The 22,101-nt window shown below is 31.4% G+C and overlaps 1 protein-coding gene and 1 long non-coding RNA gene across 5 annotated transcripts in view; one reads left to right on the plus strand and one right to left on the minus strand.

The window, feature by feature from the left end:
* LOC118181399 (lachesin-like) overlaps positions 1 to 22,101 on the plus strand; it is a 1,014,793-nt gene that overhangs the window by 348,323 nt on the left and 644,369 nt on the right. For both annotated transcript variants that reach the window (XM_085811099.1, XM_085811100.1), the window contains exon 2: positions 8,688 to 8,729. In XM_085811099.1, the coding sequence (XP_085667225.1) occupies positions 8,688 to 8,729 (42 nt within the window). The remainder of the gene's footprint in view (positions 1 to 8,687; positions 8,730 to 22,101) is intronic.
* LOC118197960 (uncharacterized) overlaps positions 1 to 22,101 on the minus strand; it is a 414,567-nt gene that overhangs the window by 17,121 nt on the left and 375,345 nt on the right. For all 3 annotated transcript variants that reach the window (XR_015039555.1, XR_015039554.1, XR_015039553.1), the window contains one exon: positions 18,145 to 18,284. This is a non-coding gene — a long non-coding RNA (uncharacterized LOC118197960). The remainder of the gene's footprint in view (positions 1 to 18,144; positions 18,285 to 22,101) is intronic.

Here is a 22,101-nt window from a genome sequence, read left to right on the forward strand (position 1 = left end):
TTTCTTTTTCCCATTTGTGGAACAGTCTGAACTGCTCGTTCGTGCTGGAGTATCTATTTTGCTTTAGAAAAGATGGAAATATGGAAAGTCGTCATCGCCTGAGGTCTGCTTTGGTCTTTTGTCTCCAGTTTCGACCTCTTTCAGTGGAACTTCGAAAACGGGAAGTTGATTGAGTGAAAGTGCTGCTTAACGGAGGAATTTGAAAACTTTAAACTGGAACTATGAAAAGGCTCCGGTTCCGGAAAACAACGATGAAGATTTGGCAGTTATTGTTTCGGGATTTGTAGTTTAGATCGGGGCAGCTCCCTGAGTCTCTCAAAGGTGGTACGCCGATTTCGTGAGTGACTTTTTAATTTTCATTGGTGTTTTATTTTGATGCATAATCCTTTTAAATTTGGAAATGTTTAATACTAAAGAGTTAACATGTTAAGTAGATAAAAATTGAATATTTTTACCAAATTTCTAGCTGAGATAGTTAATTTTTTTTTTAATGTTTAATAGTCAGAAGTCAATTGATCTAATTGGAGGAAGTGAATCTTTGTTTTAATGTTTAAGTGCTATGTTCAATATGATTGATTCTAAATTAGTCTTTTAAATAAATTTAATCTTCTTGGTTTCCTGCTTAAAATGATCAAGAACTGAGACGTGTTTCGCTATGATTTTTGTATTAATGGATTAATGTTAAATATGAGATTGATTTGAAAAAAAAAAAAAAAAAAAAAAAAAAAAAAAAAAAAAAAAAAAACTATGAATAACTTTAAAAGATTTTGTAGGGGTAGTCTGGCCAGCTATCTTAAGTTATAATGTGTGGGAATTTTCAATAAATGTGTTTATTATCTTTAATATTGTATGTTTTTTGTGTGTATTATTTGTGGTCTACTGTAGGTCACCCATGTGATCCTTTCAGAAACATGGTTTATCAACCGAACCTGGGTAATTATATTGCGGTAGTAGAAAAATAAGTTTTAGTGTTGGTGACTATACGATCGGTTTGCTGAATTTATTTTGATTTAAAGAGTAAACTTCTTAATTGGGAGATTGTATCTTTCCCCGGTGTTTTGAAGAGTTCTGTGTGATATTTGAAATGTTCAAGGTTTAAGCTTATCTCTAGATTTAAGATTGAAATTTATGTGTTTTCAGGTTGGAGATATAAATTAGTTTTCATTTAGTGAGAGATAGCCTGTTAAAGATTTTGTTCTGGATGTGCATAATTAATCGTGATTCTACCAAAACACCAGGAAGGATATCTTTCTTTGATGTCTTTTAGATTTAAAAGTTTTGTTTATGTATGTACAATGTTTAGTAGTTTTTAGTAGTTACTTTTTTTTTTTTTTTTTTTTTTTTTTTTTGTCGCGGCACCAAGCAGTCAGTTTTAAAGAGATAAAAGTTAAGCGTATTATATTTGTTTTTTCTACGTAACAATTTCCAAGCTGTGAATTGCATCTGCGCGCTCAGTGTCATCATGACTACGTCATCACTTCTCACTTTCTGCTTCAGGGGGAAAAACTCTATGAGCTAGCCCTTCTCTTCTAAGTCCTGGGCTATTTGAAACACATCGCCCTTGTGCTTCCGGATTTTCATGCACACATGAAAAAGGTTGTTACCGCGCAATAAAATGCCGTCCCGAAACACAGCGATTATTCATGCGTTTTCGTAAATAAATAAAAATAAAAAATATGTAAAAAATCTGACTGTTTTCAGATTTTATATCACGCCCAAAGGTACAGTTTTTAACGTTTTGTATGTTACCTTTATTTATTAAATATCATGTTCTTTGCACTTAAACCATAAAACTTAATTCAACAGCAATATCGTAAAATAATTTTTAAATGAGCATATTTTTAGAATTTTTGATACACAGTCTCACGCGGTGGAGATAAAAATGCTTTTTTCTTTTCTTTTTGGTCTGTAGCGTTGCCGTTGCTCGCTTCGAAGTCGTTGAGTTTGTTAACCAAAAACAAAATATTAAATCAGTAATAAACCAAATTTCAAATTCCAAATTTGTGATTCCATATGCCCATATTAGGCGGAACATTACGTTATTCAAAATTGGATGGCTCTAGGAACCGTTATTTTATCACAATGCGAGAAACATACATACACTTATGCAGATGCTTCATTATTTAATTTATTTAAATATAACATAGGGCGATAATATCTGGTGGCAACAGTTTGAAAAGTGAACCGACATTTGTAGTGAACCAACGCAAAATGCCAAAACGAAATTAATAGCCCTTTGAGTTAAAAAAACTGTGCTACACATCCACCTTATTCGCCGGATTTATCTCCAACAGATTGCGTTTTGCTTCCAAAATGAACTAAAGCTGAAAGGTAATCTACAGGACAAGCATATTACGAGGAAGCTAAAAGGCATCCCAACAGAGGACTCCCAGCTTGCTCTAGAAAGGCTTGTGGATCGGGAAAACCGATGTATAACTTCAAAGTTATTATCTAGAGTAACTCCTAAAAATATTGCATTCATTGTTTTTTAATGAGATCAGTTCTAAAAACTTTTTGTATAAGGCAACCATTGTACTGCGCGGAAGTTTCAAAGTGATATAGTTGTATAGCAGCGTTTTCAGTTACCGTAAAACCTAAACGTGGAGTGTAGCATATTTGGTTAAGCTATAATCACTTAAAATTTTAAATTTTCCAAGCTACTAATTGCTGCACGTAGTATATGATATCTGAAATAGGGAGCTAGTTTAGTGGCTAGAAAGATAATTGCACAAGCCTAACTTTCATTTCTAAGAAGTAAGTAAAATTAAAGAAAGTTTTCTGCATAATATATCAAAAATGAAATATAACTTCAACATAGAAATTATCGTCCAAATATTGAACACGTATTGAATACACAATACTCTATAATAAAACATAAGTGCAACTATTTGATATAATGCGTGGAGAAAAGTCATCAAGTTAATCAGAAAGAAATATTGGTTTCAGTTTCGTTAGGGTTAGGTTAAGATCATTTATTTATGTATCAAGTAGTCAAAGAATAAAGGATAGCTTACCATACAAGGAAACACAAAATAAAAATTTATGATTTTATGAGTATAGAAAAATAACGCCATTAAGTACCTTTCTATTCAAACATTTTCCTTAGAAATGGAACTTCAAATTCTGCAAATGATTCTAGCTTTGGAAACTCGAAACTTAAAGACATTTTCTTCGTTCGAATCTTTTAATTCCCAAACCAAAGAAACTGCCAAATATTTTAACTCGAAACATCAGAAAAAATAACTGCATTAAAATCCGATTGCTCATTAAAACATGAATGCAGTTACTGTGATTTCAATCTCTCACGATCACCAGTATCACATCCTGCGAGTCACACTTTTAGGAGAGAAAATTGTTTCCGTGTTTAATAATAATATGCATTAATTTTTGAAAATAATTCTACACTTTTTATATTTCTTTTGTTTACGAAAGATTTCAGAAAAAAGTAAAATAAAATAAAAATGTAATAAAATTTGAAAGCTTCCAGATGAGCTTGTAGAGATATTAGGTTATTTTGCAACAGGAGAGATGAAAAATGTGCAACACTTTCGCTGGAACACGGGCCTATCGAATACGCGCCGACCTTGCTGACCACTACTCTACGAAAGCATGCTAAGAAGACGGGATAAATACTATACGTACTTCCCCTTTTAAAGAGCGACTGGTGATTACGGGAACCTACCGCCGAATCTTGGTGCTAGAGAATCACCTTTTTCGGTCCGGGCGCCACTGTAGAGACGTCAGGTATTTTTTGAAAGCAGGAGAAATGGAAAATGAGCAACACCTTCGCCGGGACACGAAACACGGGCCTCTCGAATACGCGTCGAACGTGTTCACTACTACATTACGAAAACATTCTAAGAAGCCGGTAAAGATACCTTATAATCTTTGCTGAGAATCATCCGGAGACAAAATAATATTTAGATGATTCATCTCTTCCTATATTGCAAATGTATGATCATATCAAATTTCATCAAAATCTGTCTATTAGTTTCTCAAACAAATTCGCTTAATTTTGTAATCGAGTGTAGATTAAGTTATAGCTGCGTGAGTGACGAATGAAAACCAGAATTATAATATGCATATTGCAGAATTAAAACAATTTTGGAAAATTAATATGGGATTAAATACTAAATTTCTGTGTAGTGTGGGATTTAATACTATGCAAAATGCTGTTAACTGAGAAGAAGTATTTAATTTTGTTTCAAGATTGTTCTTGCAGATCACGAGAAGGATGTGATTAAAATTCTATTTATTTGCATGCAGATAAATACAATACGATTTTAGCTAATTTCGATGCATTTTAATACATTAAATGCTTCATATAATAGAATTAAAAAGCAATATACTCAGCTAAAGACTTTCCCTCCTTTATTATAATATATTAAATTATAATATATTAAATGTATGTTATAATATATTAAATGTATTCTAATGTAAATGCTAAATCTTTTACTATTATTAATATAGTAGTACTCTAATTACTAAATATTTTGCTACTATTAATACTACATATTTTAATATTAATAATTACAATTTTGTAAATCATTTTATGACATTGCGAAAAACGCCAATTATAAATTTAATATTTTCACATATTAAAATCATAAAACAAAATTCAGAATAGTATAAAAAAAGATAATAAATTAAATAACTCTTTGTTAAAATGTTTTACTGCTATGGTGTTTAAACAATAACCACAAAACTATCAGTTTAAAAACTAATATAAAATCATATATGTATTGCATACTATGAGGCTTAAAATTCGCAAGATTAGTACTTTTCCTTGTAACACATTTAACAAACATTACATTTTTAAAATTGCGCCTACATAATTTTTTATCAAATACATTATAAGTTATCATTTATAAAAATTACGTAAGAGCAAAATTTTCAACTGCAATGGCAAATAATAGTTAATCCTTGATTCTCACATTATTTCATCAAACGCAATCACTTAAGCAAGCTATTTCTTCTCAAACCACTGTAGCGCAAATAGTCGTCGGCAAACAAACCTCCAGTCATTTGCTTGGATAACAACAAGACAGTCAGTAAAAAAAAAAAAAAATATTCTGGGATGAAACGTTCCAGCAAATAGTCAAAGTTTACCGTAAAGAGCAATAAAAAGTATCACAAAGGAAAGCGAAGAATTCTGCCAGTGTTTCTGTATGAAGTGCAGCCTCAAGCGAATAAAACAGAGCTTCAGAATATCGTGAAAAGAACATTGTAGGAAATTAGATTGGAATTTAAACTTTTAACGCTTGATCCAGATAAAAGGTCTTATTTTAAAAATTAATTTTTTAATTCTAGGTAAATACCAGGATCTTGTAACAAGTGATAGAAAAGCCTAATCTTTCTCTTTAAAAATAAATTTTAAATGTAATGCAGTATTAGAATTTTACTTTAAGACGTTTTGAACAAATAATGATAAACAAATAATAAGAATTTTAAGTTTTTTCTAAATTATAATTTTACAAATTCTACCCTCCTTTTCCATTTTCTTCCACCCTTTTTTTTTAAAACTTCTACCGCTGAAACAATAGTTTAAATTTAAACATTTCCTTCAAAGAAAAGATAGTGCCAAAAGTAAATTTTAAAATAATTTTATAATTTAATAAAATCTGCTCAAGACAGTATGCAATTTAGCCACGGCTGTCTCTTCTAACAAGCTGATTCCAAATTTCGTTGATAGACACCTTTGTCGCACTCAGCACGATTATTTTATACAGGTGAAATTAATCATAAACTTATTTAAATGCAAATACTAAAAGGTTATTTAAATGTAAATACTAAAAGTTTGTGGAGGTTGCCACATTCTTCATATCAGAATAATAATAAGATTAAAAAAATATTTATATTATATTTTTCTCTCAGAGAAAAATTTAAAATCTGAATTTAATCCAAAGCATATGCGAGGCTTTAATTTCCAAACGTATTCTCATACAAAATGTATATACACACAAGAAGTTAAATAACACATATAGAAAATTAAATCCTGTAACTTTCAATCTAATTTTTTCGATATAATAGACCTTTTCAAAGCAGTAAATACAAAAAATCAGATATCTCCTTCATGGGATTCTAACTTCGGATCTTTTGTTTAGGAGTTAGAAGTGCTCCCAAGCAAAAGATCTGGCGCATCTGGAGCCACTTTCACCTATTGTATGCAAAGGTTAAAGTGGAAATTCTTTATATTCTCCCCACTTAAATAGGATTAAAGAAGCAAAGAGAGCTAGTCGCGAAATCCAGGTGGTAACGAATTATCTCTCACAAAATTTGACTCTGGCAGCTCTGTAGAATCTTCAGATATGTATTCGGAAGTGGAAGCATGACAAAATTAGCATTTTCTTCCCTATGATTCAAATTCAGGTCTTCCGAATACTAACGGGATGTGCAATCATCTATATTATAAAGTATTTCTCCTGACTTCTTAGCACACCTTCGTAGTGTAGTGGTCAGCACGCTCGGCGCATATTCGAGAGGTCCGTGGTTTGAGTCCCGGCAAAGGCGTTGCTCATTTTTCATTTCTGCTACTTCAAAATAACCTAATGTCTCTACAGTGGCGCCTGAACATAAATGGTGGTGGATGATGATTCTCCACCACCAAGAATTGGTGATTAGGTTCTGTAATCTCCAGTCGCCTTTTAAAAGGGGGAGTATATAAGGTATTCTGCCCGCCTTCTTCGCATGCCTGCGTAGTGCAGTGGTCAGCACGCTCGGCGCGTATTCGAGAGGCCCGTATTTCGAGTCAGGCGTTGCTCATTTCTCATCTCACCTGCTTCGAAATAACTTAATGTCTCTACAGCATAACAAAAACATGCGATATGGAAACACAAAGTTCCTTGTTGGTCAAGATGGAACGAATACTAAATTTCTCGAATTTGAATCGTAATAATTGTTCTAGTATTTGGCGCCCCTCAAATATAATTCTTGAAGATGGCATTCTCGGGTAAAAAGAAAATGAATAAAACTAAATTTTTATTAACATTAACGTTTTTATTAGAATAAAACTTTATAAGCTAGGAGACATCATCACTTCTCAGTTGTTTAGTTTAATGTTGGGTTCGGAGTACTGAGAAATCCGTGGGAGAGTTTGTCCTTTTGGCTACGATTTGCATTGCGTTGTGTTTAACATTCTTAGTAATTTTAAGTGGCAACTACTAATTGTACTCTTACTCTGAGAGGTTACAGCCGAAAACATTCCGGACGAAAACGTCGCAGATAAAACAACGCTAGGCGAAAACGTCGCGGTACAAAACATCGTGGGAGAAAAAAAAAGCGAAGAGAAAGTATCATAGTCAAAAATGAAGCGGTTCAAAAACTTTGCAGTTTAAAAACATTGTCGTCGAAAATATCGCGGTAAAAAATAAAGTACTTACAAATCATTGTATAAGGATAACATCGCAGGCATGCGTTTTTCAGGCTCTAATAATTGTAAATGGATAATAATTGCATAATGATTTATGAGCGAAAGATAGAAAGGAGGATAATTTTCACTTTTATATTTTTTTATTAACTAATAAATAAAAAACAGAACAAGAAATTTAAACAAAACAAGAAATAATTTTCATTATAAGAGTATGAGATGAACGAAAGAGAAGAAAATGATCTCATAATTAACTTAACAATTTTTTATAGATAAGGTCATGCAGTTACTTAAGTTTCTTTTTCTATTTTTTTTAGATTATACTTTTCATGAAAAATTACCAGTAAAACTTTATAAAAAATGATTTGTTAATGACTTTTGTTAGTTAACTATGCCAGTTTAAAATTCTATTAAGTGCTATAAGTTGCATTAATTTTCTGTGCTCAAGTTTCCATTTTACGTTTTCAGCAAATGTTTATTAGTTAATAAAAACATGAAAGTAAAATTCTTCTTCTTCCTATCTTGCGCTCACAAATGATTATGCGAGTGTCCATTTACAATTATTAAAGCCTGAAAAGCGCATGAATACGATATTATCATCATGCAATGATTTGTAGGTACTTTGTTTTTTACCGCGATATTTTCGACGACGATGTTTTTAAACTCCGAAGTTTTTGAACCATTTTATTTTCCGAAACGATATTTTGTACCACGATGCCTTAGAACTGCGATGTTTTCTTTTTGCTTTATTTTCTCCCACGATGTTTTGTAGCACGACGTTTTCGCCTTGCGTTGTTTTATCCGCGACGTTTTCGTCCGCGATGTTTTCGGTGGACACCCTCTGAGAAGAGCTGTAAGAGTATTTTTGTGGAAAGTTCTAGAAGTGTAAAGTGTTTCTTTTGGTAAAGTAAATTTTATCAAGCTATCATGGATTCCGTCAGCATTCAATCCATTACGAACCCATACGCATGCAACAATGTTATGACTTTAATTATTCAGGTTCTTGCCAACAAAATGAGATATCCATTATTATTTTCAGCTTTATTCATATTGTTTTTACTGCTGAGCTAATTCAGCATCCTTATGCAGTCTGTTTCTATGAAAATCGTGCCCCGTTCTTCTTATCTTCAAATTTATATGCAGTCAATAGACATTAAAAAATGCAGGCACTTGAATTAAATTATTACATAACTGAGATTGTAAATTAAATTCTACTACACTATATTTTATGTAGTCATGTAAAATAATAATGGAAGAATTTTTAAATGTTTCATTGTTAAGTAATTTCGATGTTTATAATAATCCATTTTTTGTATTACAGATAATGCTGATTTTATGATGAAAGACCAACAGAATTATGACGGTAAGCTTAAAAACATCTTTAATGTGTATTTTTTACGAGAATTTTATTAAATGATTTATATTATTCAAAATATTAAGACACTTTATGTAAGCTCTTTTAAAATAAAAATGAATATTTTTGTCTTCACATTTTCTTAGAAAATTCGACTTTAGTTCTTTTAAATGACGACTAATAGCGTTTGTATTTAGTAATAAACATTTTCTTAGAGTTTTTGTCCAAAGTTACATTCTTCACAACGTAAGCTTCTGAATTATTTTTAATATAATCTCCAAGCTGTAAAAAGGAAACTTCAAATCTTTCCTTTTCCTGACTCCAATCTTTTTTTTATCTGCATTTTTACTTCATAAAGAATTTAAGAGAATTCGCTAAATTCCTTGATTTTTTGCATGTTGATCTCGTACGAATCGTGTAATTTAAAACTGAGATGAAGCAAACACATGTAGACTTCTCTTTATGCTTCATTAAAGACGATTACATTTTTTGAGTAAATGTCCTATTAGGAATTGTTATCAATAATCTTACTCAGTATATTCAAATTAAAGATACTTAAATATTTAATCAATCATTTGTGCTTTTGTTTAATAAATATTCTGGGAGAATTATTAAGAGAATTCTAGAAAAATACGAAAAGATAATATTTAATGTCTATTATTCAATATTATCTAACGCCTATACCAGAGGCTGAATTGCTCTAGTACCTACTCCAGAGGAATTTTCCATCTATTATATAGATCTATTATATAGATGTAATTCTATACTGATATAATTTTATTCATGTTGCTTTTCATTGCATGCATGAAATCTTGGCTGATTGTAAATGTATAGTGTCTATATGACAATGGAGACTGTCAAGCCGCATCCCTTTTCGAGAATTTTGGTAGTAGGTGAAGTGTTCAAGAGGTTTGGGGATACGTCCCCGAAATATTCCCTTCAAAACTGCAACGGAACATTCACGTTCTCGCACGTGTAAAATCAATTGCCTCCTGTGGTGTGCCTTTGGTAACGTTCTTGGAAATAAAACGAGTTAATGATCGATAGGTATTGGCCATTCCCAATACGTGTATTAAGTTTCAAATGTCCAACCATTCAATAACAACAATATGCATACTTTTGTCTTATAATCACTTGTGAAGGCCCGATAAATTGTTTTGTTTCGGTCCTCATGCATCAATATAAATGAAATGTCATACATCGATATAAATATGATGTCATACATCGATATAAATGTGATATCAAGTGCGCATGCGAGCATCGGCTGCGTAACACAAGATACAGTGGTGATACTCATGTCGAACTGAGAAGAATAAAGTGAGAAGCTGTCGAGTCTAATATGTCTACATTCCCTATATTCGTATCAGCTATGTTTTCTTCAACCAAGCAATTTGAGAACAAGGAGCCTTCTGTTGAGACAATACCAGCAACAACATTACACATAATTTCAGAATCTTGTGACATCAAACACTGGCCACATTACTCTTGCAGTCTGAACTTCAGCATTAACTTCACATGTTAATGATGAAGGCATTCACGCTGCTGTTAAGGCATTCACGGAATAAAACTGCTTTCCATTCTCGTAAACTCTCCCAGACATAATGCTCTGCACATTCTCGATCAGGTTAAAATCTGGGCTAATTGGTGGTCACTCAAGAGCAATATCATGTTCTGTGTCTAAGTAATTTGTTGTAGCATAAGAGGAATAAATGTGAGATTGTCATGCTGGTACACCCAGTTCTGTCCTCCAATGTTTCCTTGCAAATGGCATTAGATGGTCTTTTAGTGTCTCTATGTATTTAGACGAATCTTTCCAACCATCTAAAAAAGTGAAACTCACTTGCCCGTTGAAACCGAAAACTGCTCTCACCATAACATATCCACTTCCATTCTTCCTATTGAAGTAGCTCCGAGATTCTTCGTCAGGACAGTAATATGAATACCTGTCAGGACCATCTATATTCCATTTTTTCATCACTAAAAATTACAGAGATCCATTTATCACCATATGCCATATGGTCACAGGCACATTGCAATCTCATTCGTTTGTGAAGCTTTGAGAGCGATAATGATCGAGCCATTTTTACGTAAATCATATAACCAGATTCCTTGACATAGTGCATAGTGATTTTGGATATTTGCAATCCATAAGCCCTTGTAATTTGGCCAACCGACTTTTTCTGTATTGAAGGCAGTCTCTGCATTTGCCTACAACTGATGGTATCCATCATTCGGGTGTCTTCCTGAACATGACTTGGCTGATGTGGTGTCTTACGAGATCACTATAAATCATGCTAACAGATCGATTCAGAAGTTTCAAACTTTCTTTAACAGATCTATCGTGCAATTTAAAATTAAAAATCCTATTGACTTCAGCATCAGAAAGTTGTGTTGCTCTAGACATACTTAAACATAGATCAAATGATCGTTTTCCTTTATTAAATTGGAGATTTGAATGAGGGCATTATCATATAAAAGGCTAGAGTTCCCCATCCTGATTACTGTTAACCAATTTGCATAAATTTACATTTGTCTATAAGCTTTTGGGAAATATATTTTTTCTATATCTATTTTTTCTAAAAGACAAACTCATATTTTTGCTAAATATTTATTCAGATCCAAGACCTATTTTATTTGGTTAATTTTAAACATTTCTATCTTTTTAATCATGTGAATAATTTACTTGAGCCTATAAACGTTTGGGGAAAATGTATTTAACTACGTACAGAAGTAGCATGAGCCTTGTTTTGTAACCACTTGGAAATGATCAATAAAACTTCTTAATTTAAAGCAAAAGTAATCCATATACAGCAAATGCCATTCTGAAAATGTGCATTCCATCGATAACGAGAATAGCTTACTACAACATTTTGAAATTCAACTAAGTGCTCGAATCTTCAGTCCTCTTGTTTACTGGACAGAAGGATGTCATCCTCAAATCACTCTTCCATGGAATCAAACACGACAGATAGAATTAGTGTTGGTTTATCACATGCTTTGGGAAATTTACTTATTGAGAAGAATGTGTTACTTTTTGACTATTTTAATGCGGGTTTTATCTCGGTAATTTTATTTTTATAAATTTCTGTAAATTTTGTAACTTAAAATGTTCATAAGTAAATGATGAGAAAAGAAATATAAATAAAAAGAAAATTAAAATAAAAAGATATTGCGCAAGATACCAGAAATCCGCAGTTAAAGCAAATATTGAAAACAAAGTCTATAACTAATTCATCGACGATTTGTAAATCAACCCAAATCTGTTAGGAAATTCTGCTATACTGCAAATATATTGCTTATAATTTTAGATTTTATTATTCCATAACTGAAAATTCTATATGGCAAATTTCAACATTTCGAATTTTGGCGAGTGCGCTACCGTTATACAAGGTACTCATGCCGGAAGGAAGGAGAAAACACCTTATATACTCCGAGATTGGGGAAAGCAATCGCCAAATCCTAGTGGTGACGAAATATCTCCCACCACCTTTCAGTTCGGGAGCAAATTGTAGAGTAATTAGGATATTCCTTTTTGACTGTTCAGTTATTAGGTTATTTTCCGATATGAGTAAACGGAGATAATCCTCAGTGCCCTCAGCGGGGCTCGAAACTGGACCTCTCGAATACTTGTCAAGTGTGCTACTGTTACACCAAGAAAGCATACTGGAATGAAGGAAGTAATATCTTATAAGGTGCATAAATTATTGCTTATTTTGAGTGAGCTGCTACTTAAATAAGCGCAGTTAAAACCTTAAATTCTGTTGCTTATTTTTTACAAACTACGTTTGCTTTCCTTTCTTCTTTGCTACGCAAATTAGATTCTACAGAAAACCAAAGATTTAAGTGATGTCAGTCTCATCAAATGCATAATTTAGTGATGAACTTCCTGAATTTATTCATGTAAAAAATTTAGATGGGAAAGGATTTAAGGGAAGTAACTAATGCAGATGATTTAGATATCCATAATCATGGTGATGTCATTAATCATAATACAAGATTTACTTGGAATCAGATTTAGTTAGTTTCAATGATAAAAGCAAAGCGCACGATAAATATTAGAGATTTCAAACAACAGCCGTAACAATACACATGAACTGCCACAGTTATGTATGTGGCAGTTAAAGATTCAGCTGTTCATTTCAGAACTCCAAAAAGCAAATGATTCCGAAAGCACGTTATGATTTCTTTTGTTTGAATTCTAATATTTGGATTAGCTTTTATTTTGCTTTAACTCTTTCACAACCAATGCGCCCCACACGGCCCTCCATTGAACCGAACCAGAAAAGCCCGAAAACGATCGAGATTGTGATCTTGTTTTCTTCCCTCCTCCTAAAGTATGCAGTAGCAAGGGCAGTTTCCCCAAATTCAGACAGCTTGTCCTAAGAGGTTTCTTATCTTTTGGTTGCTCGTGACATTTCGTTGTTGATTCTTTTGTGGTACAGTGTGCTTTTAAGCTTTAAAAAAGCAATAAAAGTGCAGTTTAAAAATTTAAGGATTATATTTTTAATCAATTTATTCCTTCCTACAAAAATAACGGAAATAAACAAAATCTCAGTCGTGATCATCACAAAGTCAGAAAGGCTTGTTGTTCTAACCTTCAGAATAGTTTTATAAAGAACAGGGTCAAAGGCTGATAGAAGCTTTGTTAGAAAGTACAAAAGATGTCATTCCAAATCTTCACACCTATTTTCTGCGTTAATGGACGGGGAGGGGAGGAAATTGCTGTGAAACTGGAAAAGTATTTCGGGGAGTTCGGTATTTTGAGGATACAGGTTAAAGAAGGGTCTGGATTACAAAGCACACGATATCTCATCGCCCAGTGTTTATTTTATTTTACTTGAATAATTCCAAAACACTTGATGACTATTTGCTAAAGGGAAGGATACTTTCGTGGAGGACTTTCTGTGATAAACTGGCTTATATACATTTTATGCATAGAAAAAAGCACCAAAACGCTCATGTAGCCAGCCTGTTCAAGGGACTAGGTTTTGCCTTGAGATCTGAGCCCGTTCGAGTTACAAGTTTTCAAGTTTGTTTTTAAATAGACTTCAAGAAGTGTATTTAGATCGACTGGCCTACAAATAGTTAGTCTGACTGATAACAAACGGGATAAAATTAATATATATATATTAGGTATACAGACATGAAGCAAGAAATTTAGAACCAATTTTACACAAAGACTCAAAAAAAGTGAAATTAAATACCAATAAATCACAAAATTTCGTATACATATGCAAAATAATAATAAAGAAGTGTTAAACTAAAACCTAAAAATTATAAAATCATGAAAAACTATACCAAAAACCAAAAAACATAGAAAAGAAGAATTCTATCAAATCTGACATAGTGTTATCAAGAGGAGGCTACATCAGACTTAGTTACAATCCCCCTTCCACTTGAAAGTCACTGCGTGTCTCTATCCAAAATTAGCTGATGAGGTATTCTAAAATAAAGAATTAGAACAGTTCTGAAAATTTTGTCTGAAAAATTTGTTTGATTTTTTTTTTTTTTTTTTTTTTTTAATAATTTTTTTCTGAAAATTCCTTGTTCAGAAATTTTTGTTTCTGAAAAAAGCTTCAGAAATTTCTGGATTTCAAAATTGAACTTCACTTCTTTTGTGTCTTTGCGTAAAGGGGGTTCTAAATTTCTTTTTATTATCTATACTGATCAATTTTCAACAGCATACTTCGCGGAAATACTTGGGATAATTATGTTTTTAAATTAAAAGATTGTGGTACTATATATATAAATACGAAAATGTATAGTAATAAAAGTTAGAATTTTCGAAAGAACATTTCGTTTTTATTAACTAAGTAATCCTAATGTATCTGTGTTCTAAACAAAACAAATGCAACAAATGAAAAGACATTTACTGAATTTTTTACAAAATATATATTTTCACAGCCAAGGAACAGTAACGTATCACTGTATAATATTAATGTGGATTAATGAAAGTTATGCTTCATGTTTCTTCCTGCAGATGCAAAAATAGTTAGTTTTCCTTTTATCAGAGAGTTACAAACAATCATTAAGATTCTTTTTTTCTGCCCGCAGAATTTAAAAAGCGACGGAATTCAACGTAGAAACGTCTAGAAGTGTTTCTCATTTATTTGCATTCGTAGAAATCGTGCATTTTCTTTTCGTTGGGATTTAAATGATGGCGCATTCTTTCCTTAAACCCTCTAAGCCACATGCTGGGAAGCATTTGCGACATTCTTTTCTGCCTAGAAATGTAATAAATGCGAAAACTTCAAAGGTAAAGTTTAGTAACGGTGGCGATATTTGAACTAATTGGTATTCTAAGCGACGGGAGAAATATTTTTATCGCGCATTCCGGAAGTTACCACTAGCAGAGTTTAATTGAAAACCTGACACCACGTTTAAAAATGAGGCAAAGTTTAGTGCTCCCTCACATCATTTTAGAAGCTTTTTGAAAAATGCCTGTCTCTAATCACCCAAAATAGGAATTGTTTGCGAATATGGGATTTAACGTAGATCCTTCTGACTGAGATAAAAGCGTTTAAAAGTTTGAAATGACATGTGGGATTTGTTGAAGGTAGAAGTATTTATATTTATAAGGAAAGAAGGCTAAAACGTAAGCAAGTTAAGATTTAATTTAATGGTCTTTAATTGTATTTAAGCTTGTAAATTCACACTGAAGCTTTAAACAAAGACGCGTAGTTGCGTTAAAATTTCGAGCATAGAATAGATTTTTGATAAACTTTTGACAACTAGTGAAATATTGATGAAATGTGTTATAGAAATTAACAATAATTTGAGGAATATATTTCTTTTTTTCAAAGATCTGAGGCAGCTTATTGGCAGAATTTGCTAATTGTACGTACTGGTGTCCAGTAGTATGTAACTTTTCGGTTGAACCTGCAGTTGGGCAAGCAGGCCATCAGTGTTTTGTCAGATCAAATGGAAGTATATGTAGTACTCTTGGTTGAAGGGGTAAGGAAAGTGTCCATAATATTATAACCAAAATGATACGACTGATTTTAGTAATAAATCAGGGTACAGCCGTATCAAAAGAATCGAAACGTCACAGTATACTTATAGTGATAATAAACTTTAGCGAATCTTTTCAAAAGGCTAATAGGTGTAAGACTGGCAGAGCACAATTTTGAGAAATCAACACTGCGGTTACTAGTCTCATTAATGGACAGAATATTAATAGTGACTATTAAGTAAGTACTTTGAAAACTAATTACATATCTGTTATTGAGGTAGATATTAAGACCGGATTTGCTAAAAAAAGCTGGTTTTCATATAGGACGATTAATTGTTGCATGTTGCTCATGCTGTATTTACCTGTTGCAGTCTGAAATCCGTCTGACAGCAGTGCTAGGATACACTACATGTTAGAATGGAATGAGAACTAATTTCTGGACATTCTAAAAATTGAAAACTTAATTTTCCAGTAAAGTAGTGAAATAGATTTAAAAAGCGTTGTGAAAAATGTAAATAAGCATGAAGGATTAAAATATGAAACAGAAAAATCTACAGGGATCGTAGTGTCATCTGATCCTGAATTTCAAAAACCAATCTCAATAGTTTATTCAAACACGTTTTCGCTATATACAGACATATATATACATATATATATATATATATATATATATATATGTATACATGTGCTGATACTGAAGTCATCTAAATTCGTAAAGAAATAATTCCGTCATGAGCGTCTTGCAGGAATCTCATGTCATGGTTTAATTTTGAAATGACTCGGTTCAGAGTCATTTATTATAACCAGATGCTCCTTTGAAGACAGAAAGAGTAAAAAATCAAAATAAATAGAGAATTAAGAGGACCTTTCAAATTAAAATAGATATAGATATATAGGTATATATAGATATAGATATAGGTATAGGTAGATAGCAATAGGTATATATATATATAGGTATATATAGATAGATAGAGAGATAGATAGATATAGATATAGACAGATAGACATATATAGACAGACAAATAGATAGCTAGATATAGACAGATAGACCATATACAGATAGATAAATATAGGTATAGAGATAGATAGATATAGATATACATGGATATATAGATATATAATTTTCAAAAATATGTAAATAAAAATTATGATTTAAATTAGAACTCACCCTTGCCTGGTGAAAAGTTCAATAATTAATAATTATTAAATAGCATATCTTAAATTTCCATAGACATATAGTTACCTGGAAACACTTAATATTTGACACGATAAATAAGCACGCAAAATTAAATAAGATTTAGACTTTACGCACTATCAGTATTTTTCACATAACATAAAATTCTAGTCATTAGTTTTCTTTTTTTACATTATGTTGCCACAAACACAAGACAAAACTGAAAATACATAAGCAGTAAATCATCTGGCCCGATTACAAGGATAAAAGAAAACATTTTTAACACTTCTTTATTCCTCGTTTTAATCTAGATACTTCCCCGTTTTTGGTTATTCTGTATTAGTAATAACGTTTTCTGGAGTGCGTCATTTCCAGATCAATTAATACATATGACTTAATAACTCTGATGACGTAGCTAATCTCGAACTTAGAAAGAAACTTTCTCTTAATAAGCTTCCATATTGGATAAAAGGGTACTTTGCTTCTACTTCTATCCACACTAAGACGCACTTTATTGCCTTTCTTCCTATAGCAACAAAATCAAAAATGTAACTGATAAATAACAGGTACGATTAATGTGCAATGTATTTGTGACAGCAAAGACTTTACAATAAATGAAACGTATTTAAATCGGTTAGTGGATCTTGTTGCATCGTATTGATAAATCTGCTACTGCGTTTTTTTGCTTCTATATGAGTCCAAGCTTATTCTTCATTCTAGATTTACTATGTGTGTTACTTCAACTTGTATGTATGTTACTTTAACATCTTACTTGTATGTACGTTACTTCAACATCTATTTGCATCATTCCAAAATCATTACATATATATATATATATATATATATAATATATAATATGAGGTTTTGCTTGATTGAAAAGTTTTGGTTTTAACATTTTTAAATTCTTTGTTGCATTTATAAAATTATTTGAAATTTATTAATAATGAATTTCAATTATTAGCGTTTGTGAAATATTAGTTGTAACTTTCTTACTTTATGTCTTTATATATATGTATATTATTCATAAATAAAAATATTATATTGTTTTATTTTTTTACTTATTATAAAATATTATGTATATATAATATTTTTTTATTTTTTTATTAATTATAAAAATATTATATATTTATATATATATATATATAGTATTTTTTTAGTTATTGATATGATTATGACCAATCACAATATCACTTATCCGGGAAATACAAAGCAAGACACAGAATGCATATTTTATAATGAAATACAATAAAATAATTTAATGAATTTCTTGAAGTTTTTTCACTGTTACGATAATTTACCAAAAATGTTCTTCGATAAATTTGCACCAGGTAGATATTTTGAGCTGCAAAGTTTTAATTTCATGGGAATTACTCCGTCATCTCCAGAGGTTGCATACTTCTACATTTTCCAGTTACTGTGCTGCATTTGTTGATCATATCTAAAAAACAAAAGAAATCCTATATTATATTTGCACGAATATGTCTTGAAGCAAAGAAGATCATTTGGGACCAAACTTACAGATACTTGAAGAAAAGTCATATTTCCCTTTATATTTTCGTCAATTGGTCCCTTCGAAATTTCCTTTACTTTTCTTTTAAGGAAGCTGACATATTTCGTTCATTTCTGAAAATTCTAATGAGGTTTCAAAGTTTTTCTGTCTCCATATTCCCTTAGGAGTTAAAAATTCAACATGAGAACGGAATCAACAAAAGCTTGAATTTAAAAATTTCAGTTGGAATGTTGGTTGTGTCTGTGCAATGATCAGGCAAGATTTATCCAATTTCTGAACATTTCGCAGAATATAATCTTAGTAATTTTATCTTGCAAACCGAATTATTTTTAGCAAGGGATCTATTTTATCATTCTATTTATGATATGCAATTTCGAGAGAATCTCGTCTTATCTAAAAGTATTTCCATCAATTTAAGTTAAATAAAGATACGAAAGTATTCCTCAATATAAGCTTGCAAATGATCGAGTGTCTAAGTCCGTTGAATACTGGTAAATGAATGTATCTTCTAACTTTAGAGAAAGGGCTGCGACAATAAAATTTGTGTAAACAGTTGTTTACACAATGTGTTAAGACTGCAGTATAACACAATTTCTTGTGTAAACAGTTGTTTACACAATGTGTTAAGACTGCAGTATGACACAATTTCTCTTAAAGTCATTTACAAAGACACTTATTTCCATAGCTGGACAATTCTCATGTTCTTTATAATAAATAATCAAACAGTTGCTATTTACTATATTTTCAGACAGATCATTGGCATACAGGTTAAAATAGAAGTGAAAGAAAAAGGTGTTAAAGAAAGTTTCCCGCCACCGCAAATATCGTCTGCGCAAACAGTTCTCGTTGGCATGTTTAATCATATTTTGTCAAAGGACTTTTGGCATTTGAAAGAAAGGAACTTGGTTTAGAAAACTGTATAGTAAAATTTGTAAAACAAATATAGTTATAATTCACTACAAGATGTTTTAAATGGAATTATAAGGCTACCAGATAAGCACCACCATTTACTTCCAGTTTTGTTCAGGGTTCGTACACATTTCTGCACACGGAAATTAAGTACTTTTAAGGACTTTTAAGGACCATTAATGAAAAAAATTAAGGACCTATGAGCAAATGGAAACTGAATAAATTCAATTAAAAATATTATTCTGTGCCTGAATTTCACTTGTATAATACCATCCTAAAAATAAAATAGATCCCTAAGTAGTATGCATTATTACTAAACATGAATTAACTAACATAATAATTAATAAGTTTGAGAATAAAATAAATTTCATGCAGTTTATCAAGTAGCATTAAATAATTTACACTTATAATAGTTGGACATATTTAAAAGAAGATAAGTGACATTTACATTTTACTAATAGTTAGCTTTATGCTTTTTTTTTTAATGTCTAATTTTGTCACATACTTGGTCAGTCTAGAGGTTTAGCAAATAGTAGGGAGATTTTATGTCAAACAGCATAGGTTAAAATGAGAAGTGAGATCAAACATAAGACAAAGATCATAACAAAAGACTGAATGTTGTCCCTCTCCTGCTTGTCTATAGAGAGACCTGCTGATTGGAACAAACCTGAAAGGCCTGATGTAGGCACAGTTGGCAAGTGTTGAAGTTAGTCAAGCTCTGCTTAATGCAGTTAATATCATAGCTTTGTGTAGAGTTCCAGAGGTTGTAACCCAGCTAATATACATTAAGGTTCCAATAAGCCATTAAAGCGACAAAGGTGATAAGTTGTTTTATATATAAGTCTCAGTAGATGCAAAGAATAAGTTTTACTTGATGATGTTGATGGTTATTTGATGGGCGATGGTTACTTGATGGGTTCTGCACACAAAGGATTTGGCAATTGATTCCCTAAAAAACCCAGTTGCTGTTTAAAAGGGGAAGTATATAAGGTATTTTCCCACCTTCTTCGCGACCCTTCGTGTTGTAGTGGTTTGCACACAGGTAGCGGTATTCCAGAGGTCCGCGGTTTGATTCCCGGCGAAGGCATTGTTAATTTGTTATCTTTCCTGCTTTCAAAAATACCTAATGTCTCTACAAGCCTTCCCAAACATTGGCTAGTTTATATCGCTAATTTATTATTATAATCGATATTAATGGAAGAATTACGGTTCTTTAATCGGAAAAGGGGGGAAATCGGGAAAAAATCTGGAAATTTTGTGTTTGGCTTTATTCTGTGTTGTGTGAAACAGTGTTCGTTAATTTTTGGATCCTATGGCCCTAACTAAAGTGAATTCGAAATGGGTATTTAGTGAGATTGAAAGGGGTAGTAATAAGTGTTTCTTTAAGGTTGTGCGAGATATAAGTAAAGATGTTTTATTAAGTTATTTATTTTACTGGTACCTTGCTGTGAACTATAAGTATGATTTTAAAGATCCTGAAACAGAAATAAGAAAAGTTTATCGGACACGTAATTAACATTCTGAAGAAGATTAGATTAGGTAAGTTAGTACTTTTAATTATTTGAGGATATTATTTTTATGCATTGTTCTAAATGTAAGGTGAAAGTAAAGTAATTTGGTATTATTGGGAAAATTGTTATTAGCAATGATTTAGTTTAAAGTAATTAGGACTGTAAGCTAATTTTTATTAATTTAATGTATGTGCTTATTTATATTTTAAGTAGTGTTTTTGAATTTAATTATATTTTAATTAAATGATAGTTATTTTGTAAATTTTATGTTTGTAGGAATTTGGTATACGTTTTAGTTGAAGTAAACGTGCATGAAAATAATTTAAATATTTGACACTAAGTATTTGTAATGTTTGCGGTATGAATTCGTTGGTGACGTTTATAATATAATAGATAATTTAGAGGTAAAAGTTTTTAGATATTTAATTATTTTATACGTGGAAATATTCATATTTGGAAAGGGTATATACTTTTTCGTTATTAGGTAATTTCATATATGTTCTTTTTAACGGGTTTAAAGATTCAGAAAATTGTCGCATTTTCGTGAAATTTTTCTAATTTATGAGAAAAAAGGAGTGTACATGGATATGGTGAAGAGTGTGCGCAATGCCATTTTTGTGCAATTCTGGGATTTTTTTTTAAGTAAAAATAAGTCGACGTGTACATGGTTTAGTGATATTTTAATTAAATGATAGTTATTTTGTGAATTTTATGTTTGTAGGAATTTGGTATACGTTTTAGTTGAAGTAAACGTGCATGGAAATAATTTAAATATTTGACACTAAGTATTTGTAATGCTTGCGGTATGAATTCGTTGGTGACGTTTATAATATAATAGATGATTTAGAGGTAAAAGTTTTTGGATATTTTATTTATTTTATATGTGGAAATGTTCATATTTGGAAAGGGTATATACTTTTTCGCGATCAGGTAATTTCATATATGTTCTTTTTACCGGGTTTAAAGATTCAGAAAATTGTCATGTATTTTCGTGAAATTTTTCTAATTTATGAGAAAAAAGCAGTGTACATGGATATAGTGAAGAGTGTGCGCAATGCCATTTTTGTATAATTCTGGGATCACGAAGTAAAGGCACTTTTTTTTTTTTTTTCCCCTTCTTCATTTTTTTAAGTAAAAATAAGTCGCCGTGTACATGGTTTATGTGTATGTGTTATTTTGAAAAACGCGTAAGGAGTATGGTATTGTGCACATTTTCCCAATTTTGCAGTGAATATTTTTCATGATTAAGCAGTTTTGTTAGATAAAATTTCTAGCTTAAGTGTAATTCGGCTAGTAGATTGTTAGAAGAAGTGTTCAGTAGATAA

Source organism: Stegodyphus dumicola, chromosome 2, assembly GCF_044657685.1.
Source record: "Stegodyphus dumicola isolate Sdum_Otavi_A_Nest chromosome 2, ASM4465768v1".
In the NCBI taxonomy this organism is placed as follows: domain Eukaryota; kingdom Metazoa; phylum Arthropoda; class Arachnida; order Araneae; family Eresidae; genus Stegodyphus; species Stegodyphus dumicola.